We start from the raw sequence: 15,564 nt of genomic DNA on the forward strand, positions 1-15,564 counted from the left end.
GTTAGAAACCTTGCGCCTAAGAGGCAACAATTCCTAATTTTGTGAAGAGTTGCTGTTAAATTATGTGAATTCAGCTATTAGTGGAAGGCTAGTAGCATATCATCTTATGAAATACATCGGAGCCGGAGCTATTTTTTAAACAACTGGCTCCAACTCCATTTAAATTTCACGTAGAGCTCCGGCTCCGTTAAAAATGCACGGCTCCGGGGCTCCGGCTCCAAAGCACTGGTTTTACCCAATATTTGTAAATAAAGCACATGGTTACAGGGTTGAAATACAAGTTTTCCAAAAAATAGTTTCGTATTGCCGTAACATTGTAAAACTTGTGCTAGCCGTAGGGCACACCCTGAATTCAATCCTGGGCCACGGCGTTTTCACATCACATCACACACAAAAGAAAGACGATTTTGGTATTTATTGAAATGTAATGGGGTCGCTGCCGTCAGAAACATACACAGACTGGTCACAGTGAGATTCAGCGCCAATCGAGGGGGTGGGGCAACTGTTCTACTGGCGAAAAATTGTGTCGAACTTTCTTTTCAAAAGGCATGCCTAATGGCGGCAAAGCGAGAATAATAACACGGGTTCAATGGATTAACAGTCGTAACAGCAACACGGGTTGAAGAGTTCAAAACAGCCACCAGGTAAATTCGACCATCCGTACAGTGGCGTGGTGGCAGTTTAGTTCAGAAATGGACGCGACTTAGGAATGTACCGATTGGGCCAAAACAAAAGAGCTATTTTTTAAATTAAGACAGATTTGTTTTTTTCTTTGTGGTAATCAGATGGCTACAGAATTAATAGACAGGATTTTATAATTAAAATACAAAAACAAATTTTATTTAAACATTTTGATCCAAATAAAATAAAAACTGTAAGAGCCACTACGCCACTGAAACAGCAGAGTGATTTTTGCCAGCATCGCAGTCATTTAAAGTGTCTACTGAATCGCAGCAGATAGATGTCGTGCGTATAGTCCAGCGAACATAAAATATGCATGCCTCTGGTACTTGGATAAAGTTTGGAAATGCAACTGGAAAACAAAAAGTACACCACACGCGTTTTATTCGGGGTAGCTATGCAATATTCGTTACAAGTGAGGTGTTTTACAGTTTACGTTAGCTGTCTAGTGTGCTAACAATTTGCCCAAGTACCAGATCTTCATGCTACGATATACAATTTTACGTTAATATTTTAAACAGGGTTTATGTTTTCTGTTTGAATATAAAAAAATTAGTGTAACATCCGAAATGACCAATACAAAGCGACGGCATAACTTAAAGGGTATATTTTATGTAAGACTAATAGAACAAGTAGTTACGGTTAGAAAAACCGGTGTAGCGACTACACCGAACACATAATAGTTTTGTCAATATAAAACACACTTTAGGTTGTAAAAAAAGTTATGTACACAAAATCAGACAATATACGAAACACGCCAACAAGCGTTCAGACCTTGCGAAAAACTTGGCCATGTGTGTTTTTAAAGAAATGGGTTTAAAATAGAACCACCAGAGGAAAAATTGGTTAAATTTACATTCGACTTTACCATTTTTAATCTAGTTGAACTCGTATCAATTCGATGATTTGGCAGAGGCCGAGATAAATAAATAAAAATGAGCGAGGTTTCAAAGTTTGAACACCGAAATAGACATGCCAGCAACACGGCGATTTACATACGACAGACATATAGTTATTCATAATTGGGCAAGTGGAACATTTTCTAACTGGTCACTAAATCAGCAAGCACAGTTACGAAGCGCGGAAATCAATGACAGACACAGATAGAAAACGTGTAGCTATAGGTAAAGGAAGTTTTCGCGCAAAAACCCGCAAGACTGAACTGGTGGTCTTATGTGTCAACAAAATTGTGCACCGCATCGCCTGTGCTGGTTTGACGCCGCGCAGACGTCGCAACATTTTCGCGGAATAAGATAATTTGAATGTTCGGCGCAATAAGAACGCAATAATTATCACAGTTTCGTCATTGATTGTTCGCGTGGAGGAAGTTGGTTGTTTCTGCGCCATGTGAGTCGAGCAAACAGGCGCATAAAACTCAATAACGTGAAGAAGCACTCATTTCGGTCAAACAAAAAGCCTTTCGTGCGTTGTTAGAAACACACAGAAGACGTCATTTGCCGAATCCACACGCCGGGAAATGAAGTCGCTATCTCTGCGAAATGCACACAAAGATGAGGCTTCCCGTCATCGCAACCCGCTAGTTGAGAATCGTTCAGTTCAGTACGTCACTGGGCAGCAATATTAGTTCAGTCGATAAGCTAGAACAAACGAGAGGCTTTGCTCACCCGGCAGATAATGCGACGATCTGCCTCGTGACTTGAACGTCATATACGATTGAACTGATAAAGGTCGCTCTTAAGTTTGCGGGGGGATTTGAAATGCACGTGATCATCGGCCAGCGAGCTCAAATTAATGACAAATCGTTCATTGCTCGTCGTCGCCAACTTCTCGGGCACCGAGACGCGGAAAGGGCGAATTTGGCGATAACCACACGTGCTTTTTTATATTTTCTAGCGAATAGGCGTCTTCTAGCGCGACGCGAAAGTTCGCGAAAACACACCTTGGCGAAAAACAACAAGACAACTAACAGCAACAGACTACAGGCGAACAGCCGCACAACACTGCTAGTGTAACAGACAAAGTATAGTAAACAGGGAAGTAAACGAAGTGGTGGGGGATGCACAGGCGACAAAAGTCGTCAGCACCCTTTCACGCCAGCTCTACTGGGAACTGTTTTCACGCCAGCTCTACTGGGAACTGTGTACATGCAGAATGTTTCAAACCCGCCAGAAAAGCCATTAGACCGGGCTTATGGTACAAGGCTCAGTAAAACCGACGCGAAAACGGGGCTACGGGTGAAAATAACTACGACAAAGAGACAAACACGCGTATTTGGACAGACAAACATAAAGACAGACTAACGGACAAGGGGCCAACAACGAGTGCGGACTAGGGAATGCGTCTGGGACACATAAGCACGTGCATGAGCCGCGACTTGAAACATGTGCAGCAAGTCAGGGTCATCATACAAAGCAGCAGCGAGAGGCTGACCACGATGTCAACGCCGGTTCCAAACGTGCTGATATTGGTGCGCAGCGGAGGCGTGCCCACATCGGCCGTTATGTTGGTGTAAAGCGGCATGTAGCGCTCCGACACCACCCTGTACTTGAGATTGGACAGGCCGTCCTGCCGCTGCCTCTCGGCGGCCCCCACCAACAGCGTGTAGCGGTATGGATTGACACGGTTGTTCTTGTCCGAGGGATGGTACGCCATGCGGTATCTGCAACAAAATCGGCGACTGGACGTTAAATAGGTACTGGATAATAGGCGCCGAACGTGGGTGTGCAGAGCGATTTTAGACGCCCTGGAATTCGACCAAATTATCAATAAATGTGCAAGATAGTTTCTGTGGCACAGCCTTAGTTAACCAAAAGTGTTTAAAATTCTTCCGAATTACTATATATACACGATGCCATAGAATCCCCAATGTTTTTTTTTTGTTTTTTGCAATTTTTTTTTTAATTACGGTAACATTTAGTCATATTATTGGTACGTCTAATAAATAGGCAATTTTGCACTGTCGAGAAAATCAAAACCTGGAATTTTAAAAGTTAGGCGCCTATGGATTGCATGATGCGTATTTTATTTCCTGATAATTTAAGCAAAACGTTCGTCTGCCCTATCCCAGGTGAACAAAACGTTTTTCCTCAAGGGCCGGATAACTGTTGGGATTGACGATCAGAGACCGCATTTTGTCTCGAACTTTATCAACTTGATTATCGTTAAACAAAGTAAATATTAATAACTGTGCAATAAAACCTGCAGTGAGCTTTACTAAATTGTCGTTCAGTTCATAATCTCATGACAATTAAGGTTATAATTGCATGGAAAATGTAGTTTGATCTTCATTGAAACATACGCCTCGCGACAGTACAGTTAGATCTACCGGCGGTATCTGGCCCGTGGTCAGTAGTTTGGTGATCACTACCCTCTTCGATACCAAATTATATTATTATCGTCTTTAAAATATCAAATTGATTACATTGAATTTCGCAAACTACTGTTGTTTAGATTATTTAGCCAAAATTGGCTTCAACGTTAGAACCTATATAAGCTTCGACCCTAAAGTGCACATATTAACGGGAATCGAACCTGTACCGATACCACCCTTATGTCGGACAAGATACTATTAAAACCACTTGACACTGGGTATTGGCTCCAACGCTACAATATAAGAACCCTATTTAGTGGTCTGGATTTCGCATAGAAGAGGCCTTACAAAAAAAATGCCTTCACGGCCCGACGGTTCTTTGCAAATAACTGTTCCGTAGATTGGCCACAAACAGCTATTTTTGCAATTTCGACGCGCGCCAGAGCATACCAACGGTTCAAGAAAAGCAGTTTAAAATCTGTGTTTTGTAATATTAATAAAGCCGTTGTGGGCAATCTAGCTGGTACAGGTGTGTCTACAGCGTTACAGAAGTCTGGGTGACGGTCGAATTACCAACTAATGTCATTGTAATGCCAATGAATTATTAATGGCAGAACATTAGAAATAGAGAAGCCCTCCCGGTCGCCGAAATCCAATAGAATTTTAGTCGAAACTGACGCCTGTGAGCTTTTAGAGTGGCATATGTTGTTCGATAGAGCGCGTACAACCAATCTCCAATGACGCTTGAAAAAGCTGCTGAAGGTCTCGTGTCGTTTAGGTACACAGCAAATGTGTGACGTCATCGACTGAAAGGCAGTTTGTTCTGTCACATTCGTTTGTTGGAAGCAGGGCGACAAATTGCACGTCTAATCGTCCTACAGGTTGTAAAGCAAGGTAGGGAAATATATTTCCCTGTACGCCCAGCAATGAATAATGTAAAGGACATTTGCGTTGGAGGAAGGCGCTGATTAAGTGACGTCGGGTATTGGTTTGGCCTTACTAACGCAAACGGAAAAGACCTAAAGCCCACGCGCCTAACACTTCCAGAAAATGGACATATATATACATAAGCTATACGCTTAACGTATATACAATAAACACAAACGCGCGCATCTCTGCCGTTATTCACAAGCGCATGCTAAAAATACATCTGGAGATGCAAATTGCTGTCTAAACCTTTTAATCGAGACAAAAAAGTGCGCTCATACACTTTACTAAGCGAAGAAAGACTGGTCAAAAAGGCTGAATAAGGCTGAATAAGGATCGCTCAATTTGGAGGTTAAAAATCTAGCCTGGCTCAACACGCGTGTCTAAGCTGCCCGAGAATAAATTTGGCAACTTAAAAGGGCACATACAGGCTCTACAAGCGAACACCCCCGCCCTAACAGTAGCAGCTACCACCAATTCGTGTACCAAAAAAAAAACACCTTCGGTCTTTATGTTTTGAGCAAGTGGCCTTATTAAAACCGATATTTTCGCGTAGAAATAACACATCAGAGTCGAAACTGACTTACAAAATTGGCCAAAGGGGTTTAAGAACTCGTGAAAAGAAATGTTTGTGTGTTGCTTATACTTCACTCTAAACGTTTTATAAAAGGCGATAAAGCGGCCACAAAAAGGAACTTCACAATCCATTGCCTGTTTCACGACTAATAGTTATTTGCATTTACTTGGTATAGGCATCTCGTGATGCAACAGGTAAGTTGACGTGGCAGCTACTTTAGATAAGGTTCACCTATCATATACACATCGTTATCCAAAAATAAACGTTGATTGGTATGGAAACAGTAAGAAAGCATAGATCATAGTACCGCAAGTAACGCAGAAAATTGCTAAATATTTGAAATAAGGTCAAGATGACTTGGATTTTGTTTATAATGGAAGATTTAAAATATCCAACGAATCTACTGAAGTACTTTAACACAATAACTAAAAAAGACCTGTTTTTGATTACTTCTATATAACAGTAGCGGCATAAACCAAATTAGTATACCCAATGGCAATACCCATCGTTTTATTGTTGTATGCGAAATCGACGTTATGGGCGGCTTTGATTTGCTGCTGAGTATAAGTTTAGCAAATGTCATGCCGAGAAATCGTAGAAGTCCGGTTTAAAACAACTTGTGGTCACTTATTTAATCGCATTTGAGAGTTCAAAAACATGGTAGGATTGGTACTTTGGTAGGTCCCAATACCAAACATATTATAAATATTCACAATGAGGAGTTTTAAGCTATGGGTGATGAATTGCTGCTTTTAAAATACTGAGAAGTCTAGAAGAATACCGGGCGCAACAACATTGGTCCAAAAGACTTTTTAAGCTTCTGTGTCTTTTTCCAAATTCAACAATGATAAACCATTAACATTTTACATTAGGGGTGTACTCATAGTGAAAAACATAAATGATTTACCAAGCAAATATGAGTTGTTGACCGTGGCAGTCGTTGTCTGGCACACAGCATTTTGTAGGATTTCAAAATCCCCATAAATTCACCTTCATTACAGCTTTTACCTTTCTCACTAGTAATATCTAGGGGTGTCTGATACTTAACATTTTAATCCGATGCCGGTACCAGATATTATAGACAAAAAATGTCGCGATCCCACCCATACAAATTGACATCATTACTACGCTGATACAAGCAATAGGTGAATTGAAACGTTTAAAGCATTGGTTCTCAACCCTTTTGTACCGGTGACCCCTTTTTGATGCTTTCAAATGGTCGCGGACCCCTAACATATTTCTGGCGTGATATCTGCGTTTAGTTCTTTTTAGTAAATCAGTATGTCTGTATAGTGCACCTTGTGTTGAGTAAAGTAACACACAACACCAATTTACTTTATGACACGTTTAAGTGATTTCTGCTGCTGCATCGCCGAAGCAAGTCTTAAAATGCGTGGTAGTGTTATTTGACAATGAGACTTTCTTTGAGAATGATAGCATAAATCAAAATCCAGTACATATGAACTGTTGTAATTCCTCTGCCTTCCATTTTATAATCTATTGTGTTACATCACAATGGAAGTGTTCTGTCACACTCGATGCGATTTACAACATGTTACACTGTGATTTTTCACTTACCAAGATTGTGATTAAGCATGTTATCAAGCGTTAGTTATTTCCTAGCGTTAATTAAATTAATAATCGTATAATTATAAGTTTTTGTGGACCCCCTAAAAACGTTTTGCGGACCCCCGGTTGAGGACCACTGGTTTAAAGGATGTTTCTTGTGGGCATAAAATCAAAATTGTTAGATTAAGCGTAAAAAGTTTACCTCCAGTTGTTAACTTACTATTGTTTATTATGTTTACTTTTTAATGTAGAAATCACAGAGTTGGATTGGAAATCATCGCGAATATATTCCTATATTAATTCGATCAGACCAGCACCGATACTACGACTTGGCAACGGGTATTGCCTCTCATATTATCGGGCAGCCCTAAGAACGATGGTATTTTAGGATTTAGGGAACTGAACCATGTCAGAAGGCTGTTTTCGTTTTAGAATCCGCTGTTACCTTGCGACGTCGTAGTTGGCGCGCTGCAGACCGAGGCAGCTGTGCAGAATTCGGACATACATGTCGTCATCTTCCGCACCCCATCCCCAGTACTCGTTGGAGTAGCCGTTGACCTGCCAAAAACACAAACAGCTTTCGGTTACGGCTGCTTTGACATTCTCGGCATTCGACCTGCATCGGTTGTTGAAAAAATGACCTCACTCTAAACCAGGTGGCTTATCCCAGCGTTCCATCGACCACCGGGATTAAGGTGTAAGTGAGTGAGTTTACATTAGCGTATCGAAAGGGGTCACCTTTTTAGCCAAGCGTTTGGTCGCTTTAAAATCAGTGGTTTTAAACGTTTTCTAAACGTTTTCTAACCGAGTACCAGCTAGTTGCGTTTTGCTGTCGCGGCGTAGCGCATAGTTCAAAATAACTTTTGCTCTCAAATTCAAGTTTCGCTCTAACTTAGTTCGGTATTTTTAAACTCGTAACTATTTGACGAAAAACGTGCTACTAGCGTTCTTCACGAAACTCCGTAAAAATACCGATTGCTGCGCACACCAGTGATCCGTGTACTGCACGTTTCGAAACACGTCACGCTTTCGGTTTAGCCACACTTTTGGCTACTTTGGGATTGGCTACAAAAAAATGTATAATCAAGTATAAAAAACTACAAACTTTCGGCAGATTAACTGCACTATTCGCTAAATAACCTGTGGTCGATATATGTCAGGGGTCAAGTCGATCGCCACATTTCATCTAGTCTATCACGTCGAACATGTATGTTACGTCACTACAGTAGCTGTCGCGCCCAAGCGGGACAATAAACTGACCAATTGTTGTCTCGACAAGCCTTGTAAAGCGTTCTTTGAGGTAACAAATTAACCAACATCGCTGGATTGGAATTAATGCTCAAAATGTTGAATAAGTGTTCATTTTTTACTGAATCCGTCAATCGCGAGTCTCTAAAAAGTATTACAGTCGATCGCAGTTAATTATATCAGTTCGCTAAACCTGATATATGTAAACAGCAGTGCCAGCGGTATCGATTTGTTTAAAAATTCATATTTGTGTGTTTGGAGTGGAATACGTTTGAAACGTACCTCTGTCTGTAGCACCAAGACAACATAAAAGACGAATAATAAAGTTTTTTCCAGACAAATTGATTCTCGCGGGCAATTGCAACTCAGCAATAGGCGGTACTGTGTTGACAGTGAGTAAACAATTCCGCCGACCAAACCAACATTTACTCTGACCGAAAGTGTAAATTTAACGAGGGGAGGGTTTTTCGATTCGCTCGAATCCACTCACGCAATTGTCACGGCACGCGCGCCCAGCGAAAAATTTGTCGGACAATGGAAATCGTGAAACGTAAATATTTCGCCTTTCGTTACTATTTACGCGGTCACCAGGACTACAAACAAACAACCTATTGTTTACCGATATGTTTGTGTTACGGTGCGCTATAACTTTCTCGTGATTTTTTTTTTAATTTAAACAGATATCCACAGAGACCATTCTATACGGCTAAACCATTTTGAATTATTGTATAAAATGTGAAAAGCCTATTAAATTTTTTTTGTTCATGAATCATTATCTTAGTACTCGCTTTAGCTTAACACATTTTTACTTTCTGTGGCATTCGTTTTGGTTCAAATACGGAAATGTCGTACAAGAATCATTTCCACGGCAACGCATCAAAGTACAAGAAAACAAGTCATAGGCTTTCCAAACAAATGGTGAGACATGTCTGTTTTGCTTTGCGACTTAATCAAACAGGATTTCGTAAAGCGTCCGACCATTGTTTATTATTAAACACGCCGCGCCAATTCGAGGTTCAAAGTAACAGAAACAGGAGGTAACACTATACTTTACAATAAGGCGTTTAGAATGGCGGCAACGTTCGTAATCCGCGGCGTAACCGAAAGAAAGCGAAACTGGCATTGTTCGGATTTGGCCAAGGCGACCCTGAAAAGGCAGCGTTTGATTAGTGCACGCCCAGCGAATCAGATTTGGGAAAACATGGCAACGGCTCCTCGAGACGCCATTCAAGTGCTCCATGGCAACTGATAACAGCACTGTGCTCCGCCATTGAACGCTCTCGTGTTCGCTGGGAAAAAAAGATTAGCGGAAACGCCGAAGAGCAAAACACATAGGCTCGATGCCATGGCCATATGGATAAACACAAGTTTATGAACAGTACTATTGTTTAAATGCAAACGGAGCAAAGAACGCCGAAACGGGGTTGCGTTTAACATAGGCTGGATTACATAACAGAAAACCACGCAAAAGGTTTTATGCTGTTCACCAAAGTGCCATCTAAATGGCGAAGGCGCTAAAGCCACACTTAAACTCAGAACCGCTTAAGTCAAGGATTCTTTAAACTGGGGCCGTGAACCCCTTAGGGGTCCGTGAAGGCCTAAATATAAGTGTATATTTAAGAACTAATTAAATTTTAAAAAGAGTTGAATAAAAAATAAAACGGTTTTGCACTGAATGTATACTCCATTTTACTTTCACAATTTTCGGACAGAAATTAGCAGATTTCTTAAGTTTACTTGTACTTTGACGTCAATATGTGACGTTATCTCTGAAAATTCCATGCCTACCGTTCCACGCAAAGCAAAAAAATAAAGGTCCGCGGTAAAAAAAAGTTTAAGAACCGCTGGCTAAAGGGAATCCGCCAGGTTACTACCCAATAGCGCGCAAAGGCGGCAACTCATGCACTAGATAAATGTCGTCTCCCTTTATAAGCGAAACGTAAGAATGGACGCGACCGGCAATGCAAACAATAACACACGTCAGTCAGTGTTTGCATGGTGAGGTGAATTTGGGGCTCGTCGTTTAGCGACGCAGGCGAATTAGCAGAACTGCTTTAGGAGGCGAAGAAGACAACTGGCGGATATCGACGACGCGTATCCAATTATAATGCGAGCAGAAAGCATCGACTGACAGCGCTGTGCGTACAGCAGGCGCAATTTCAATTCATTCCAATGGCACTTGATACTTAATTTAACAGAGTTTCACGAAATACCCGCAAACAGACGGCACCAACGCAATAGACTGCTCAAATAATGGCACCCGTTGTTCTATTGGTATAAATCAAAAAGCAACTCCCCTGGTAAATGTAATTCGTACCAACGTTTCTTCGTCAACCTATGCAAGTCGTGAATGACAACAAACGCTCACGTTGGTAAAGAATTACATTTACCGGAGGAGCTGTTTTTTGATTTGTATTACTATGCCTGGTAGCAACAGTTTATACGTTGTGTATTAGGTTGAAACTTAAAAGCGAATTTTTTTCACATCGTTTGGCTGTTTAACGTTACTGGTAGAAGGGTGTTTTTAAATTGCATTCGACGAATTCTTTTTACAGTAGTTGTACTTTTTCTGTCGGTAAAATTTCGGAATATATAGGATAAATATAGCGAACGCATCACTCTACAAACGATGAAATAATTAACTTTGATAGCCTACAAGAATAGACCTATGACGCCTTGTCTCATGTAAAAGGTTCAAACGTGGACATCCCTCTCCAACCACTGCATCGGGTTTGAGTGGCGACGAGGATATCCTCGAAAAGATGCCGCGCAAACTGCTTGTGCAGTTGGAGGCCTTGTGTGTGCAAGCTACTGTGGAAACCCAACGTTACAATATAACAACTCCGAAATTTCGTTTCGCACGTTCGGTTTATCCACTTCCCCTTTGTGCTGTGACTGTTGTGTTCACGCAATTTGGTAGCCAAGGCCAAACCAACGGAAATGTAGCATAACAGGGAAATGAGAACAAAGGTTGCCCCGCTAAAGCACCAATGGGCAAAACATTCTGGTTTTCGAACATATCGTTTTTTTGTTTTTTTAAGTAGTATTACGCACTTTAATATATTACTTTAACCTTACTATTTTGGTATCGGTATTTGTTGCGTTTCAAATAAAAATAAACTCCCCATTGGTTTTGACTATACCTGTTCGTGGAACTTGGCAATATACCGCGACGAATCTCGGGCGCACCAAACCACGACCATTGTTCGTAACCTCGCAACGACTTATATTTTCACGAGTAGGTGGAAATGCCCATGTGACGCTGTGTTTTCCCACTATTCAAGTTTAACCAGGCTGGTTTTATTTGAATAAGGACGGTAAAGTTTATTATAGCACTGGAATAGGTGATTCATTCAAGTACTAAATATACAAAAAACAGGAGATTAGAATCAGTTTTCATGTTTGGGCTTGTCAGAAAAAACAATACGAATAGACAAACAAAGGCGATTTCCGATTCGGAGGGCGGCAGTCTACGTTATTTGCTGGCAACAGTTCAGCACCCCGGTCGTCAAGCAATTAATGCAAAACCAACGTTCGTGTCGCTTTGTTGTAACAAGCGAGCTACAACGTGTTCAATTCGCAGCGGAGCGCTACGAAATTGGCCAAATCCAAAACAGGAAATACGTTCGATCAGAGCAAAACGAAACCACGTAATTTAATATGATTGACGCAACGCAATTACACAATAATGCGTGCCTGTTCAGTCCCTGATGTCCGCTGGGTCTTTTCTTATTAACAACGTCACTTAACGACCTTTGGACTAATACGCAACTTTAGTACAAAATTTTTAGTTCCATACTTTTTTTTTTTAGCCTGTGGCAATCGCCAATACGGGTGGCAAATTTATGAATTGAAAAGTAAACCAGTTCAAAGAGTGGCTGAAGCAACACTCCCATCGTTTGACTTTAATAAGAAACGACAAGAAAGATCTGGAATCGATATATCGCCATATGCCTTCTATAAAAAAAATGTATTGCGTTTGCGTTACAAAGTAAACACAATTACGACCGTACTTTGCTTGGCAGGCACATAACAGGTCGTTCGGTGATAGTTTAACTAATTTAACAGGGACACGTCATATACAAACGATATACATTTGATGATGTTTTCTGCCAACACAGACTTTCCTTTGACGTGGGGTCTTGTGACAACGGTTGGCTAAGAACGCATACAAGTCTAAAGCGATAAAAGAGTGACGGCGCCAAGACAAACATATTTGGGACAGGCATCGTCACGTAAAGGGCAATGAAAAATAAAATAAAATTTCTTAAAAACGCAAACATAACGTCAGAGTCGGTCGACAGAAAACCAGCGATAGGACGAATCAATGACGGAAGTCTTAGTGGCGCCTTTGTCAAACCCATTGATCACGACCATTTTACCGCAGCATGAAGTTCCCCTACCGGAATTGACGTTACTTAATCAAATGTTTGCCGGTTTTGTTTGAGAATTACACTTGCGCAAGTGGCAACACGTAAATCGAATCGTCTGTTAAACCACTAAAAACCACCAGAAAAATAATATCTTATGTAGTGTTACACTTAATCACGCTTCAAGGTCGTGCGCTAATGTCAACTAGGAGCAGGAAATATAAGTGAATGTTTCACCTGGAGAATACACAGAAATATGTCTTACCCGACATCTTTAATATTCCTAACATTCACATCTCATAAAACTGGAGGAGCTTGTTAAACAATATATGTTTGGCAAATGAACTATGTGCTAATGTTTGAAAAACACATAAAAACAATTGTTCTATTGTTATATGTTACCAGCAGTCACATATACATTACAAATATTGGTGCATATTGCTATTTTATAAGCACAAGCAGAGGTTAAAAGATAAAACCTGATAATTAATAAACAAAAAAAATTAACTAAATATCATAGTTTGGGTAATTATTTAAAAGTTACACTGATGTTAACTATTTAAAAGTAATAAATAAGAATATAAAAACATTTTTGGATAGAAAAAATCACATTTAAGCACAACAGTTTAAGTCAAATCTCAGCATTACTGTTAAAACCTTATTTATGGTTATATATAAAAAGTGTTAAATTGTTTTACTACAAGTAGTACTGAATGTATACAAATTCAGTTACATCCATTATACAATAATTGCACAGTTGGCTCAAACATGAATATCTATTATGGTATTATAAACCCGAGAAACTAGTGTGATTCAGATGAACATCCCTAATATAACTAATTTTAAAGTAAAATACAAATTTAGACTAATTTGTATATGGGTATTTATAATGCATAACAACCAGTATTGATATTCATAATGTATATATACCAAAGTGCACCCGACTGTGCCATTCTTTAACTGTTTTTTTTTCGCTTCTAAACCTTCATGTCTTAGTTTCGTGTTTTTAGGGTGTGCCATGTCGATTTTGTTTGCCTAAGTTACAGTTATTGAAGGTTCTGAAAACAGCCCTAGTGTAAATACCTTTTTGAGTTAAAGTAGCCTAAATATTGTTGGTGTAGGTTTTTCTACAAAATTTACAATATACCTAGAAGAGCATATATATGCGTGCAAGTAAATAAGAAACGTTAAATTCATTTAAACCATTGTGGAGGATGTGGCTTTTTGCATGCAATCAGGTAAGTAATGTGGCTGTTGGTCTCTGACTGGTTGGTCAACCCTGGTGTGTAGTTTTGTGTGAATATACAAAACCTTACACTTTTTATATAACCTAACATATTTTGCAAACCTGTTCAAATTGCCTTGTTGTCATCGCAATCACTCCTCCGAATAGAGCATCATAGGGAAGTTGATAATCCCACTTGTCAATTCCAACGGAGAGATGGCGCGGAACATTGGCACATCTGTACAGGTTACGATCATCCTCAGCCAGAAGGTCAACATCATGAAAAATGAAGCAGTCAAAGATTCCCTCTTTTCTTGCCTCCTTGTAGCCAATGTTGAGCAACTTTGCCTTGTTAAACGTGCCTTTACCACTTTGGTGAATGACAAAAACACGATAGTCGGCTTGTTGTCTTCGCATCACTGGATGGATCGCTTTAAGAAATTGTCTAAGGTGGGCCTCCCGATTTCGATGGGGAACTATAATAGCTACTCTCTGCCGTGCTATACAATTCTCCGGCTTGTACCTGCCACCTTCGTTTACCCATGAGTTGTTGGCTATTACAGCATCCATTGTGACATCTTCATCCTCCCTTCCAAGGTTCACTTTGCCCAATAAATGAGGTGGAGTTTCAGGGCAAAGAGGAATTGGTGAGGCGTCATGTAAATTGGGCAACTGCAAGTTGTTCAACCCATGATCTTTATCTTCAAAGTCTAAACAGTTGTTCTCCAGACCCCTTATCCAGTCCAGTTTAATGTTGAGGTGTAGAGATATGACCATAATGACATCGTGGATACGTAAATAGACAACCACAAGTTGTAAGATAAATAAAAGCACAAACAAAGAGAACCATCTCATACGCAAACCATAGTAAGTCCTTCTTTTTACAACGCCTTTGGCACTGCTGTACTTGCGTAACGACATGTAGATGCCTTATTTTTATATAACAGCTTTGGCATCAACTTACAATGGCCTTAAGAAAATACATGGATAATGTGTTAATGGCTAAACGTACAAAACATTTAAGCTCAACATTAAAATTTGAAAGTTGTCTAGCGATAATTGCCTAAAACATTTTTTTCAAGTAATTCGCCATTGTCTCTAAACTTTTAAAATTATTGCGACTAGATACTTTGTTAAGGCTAGGTATACTACAACGAAGGCAACTGAAGTAAACCAATCTGCCAGACTGCCACAATGCGCGACAACGCCTCGTCGCTAAGTGCCAAGCATCAAACTTACTACGGCCGGTGCGGTGACTCCCTTATCTATTTTTAATTATTAATGATGCTCTGGCGCCGTTTGTGGAAAAATTGAGGTCAACCAGCATAGATTTTATTTATTTAATGCCTCTTATATTACCAAACAAAAAGATTCAGTGTTAATAAACTATTATTGGTTTCAGAACCGCGGAACTTTCATTCGACCATGCCAACGCAACTTTTGTTTAGTTTTCGGTGTCACGTTGACAGTTTGTTACCTTCAACACCGCTCAAATGCTTTTTGTGACTTGCATATTGAAGAGCCCTAAAACGAAGGCAAGAATGAATTACTCTAGGGGAAACTTATACAGTCCATGCTGTAAAGCAAGGTAAATTGAACCGCATGTAAAAGACGCCGGCAACAGAACCATTTCGGCTGTTTTCCGCATATTTATTTTCAAATTTTAAGAAGAGAGGATTTGTCTAAAAATCTACCA

At 40.1% G+C, this 15,564-nt stretch overlaps 1 protein-coding gene across 1 annotated transcript; it reads right to left on the reverse strand.

Annotated features, from left to right (window-relative positions):
- Window positions 1-398: 398 nt before the first annotated feature.
- Window positions 399-14,941, reverse strand: LOC146140804 (beta-1,4-galactosyltransferase 4-like). Its single transcript, XM_083391346.1, has 3 exons — window positions 13,992-14,941; window positions 7,471-7,583; window positions 399-3,301 (listed from the first exon to the last, which is right to left on the reverse strand). Exons 1-3 carry the CDS (start codon window positions 14,787-14,789, stop codon window positions 2,971-2,973), a joined length of 1,242 nt encoding a protein of 413 aa, XP_083247472.1. The 5' UTR covers window positions 14,790-14,941; the 3' UTR covers window positions 399-2,970.
- Between the last annotated feature and the right edge of the window lie 623 nt (window positions 14,942-15,564).

Source organism: Ascidiella aspersa, chromosome 6, assembly GCF_963924565.1.
Source record: "Ascidiella aspersa chromosome 6, kaAscAspe10.2, whole genome shotgun sequence".
In the NCBI taxonomy this organism is placed as follows: domain Eukaryota; kingdom Metazoa; phylum Chordata; class Ascidiacea; order Phlebobranchia; family Ascidiidae; genus Ascidiella; species Ascidiella aspersa.

Bases quoted from the DNA above. Each gene is read 5' to 3' on its own strand.
- LOC146140804 (XM_083391346.1), bottom strand. From the start codon at position 14,789: ATGTCGTTACGCAAGTACAGCAGTGCCAAAGGCGTTGTAAAAAGAAGG. The intron at 7,584-13,991 runs GTTTGCAAAATA...TGTTTTTGGCAG, and splicing joins CAACAAGGCAATTTGAACAG to GTCAACGGCTACTCCAACGA. The intron at 3,302-7,470 runs GTAACAGCGGAT...ATTTTGTTGCAG, and splicing joins GCCAACTACGACGTCGCAAG to ATACCGCATGGCGTACCATC.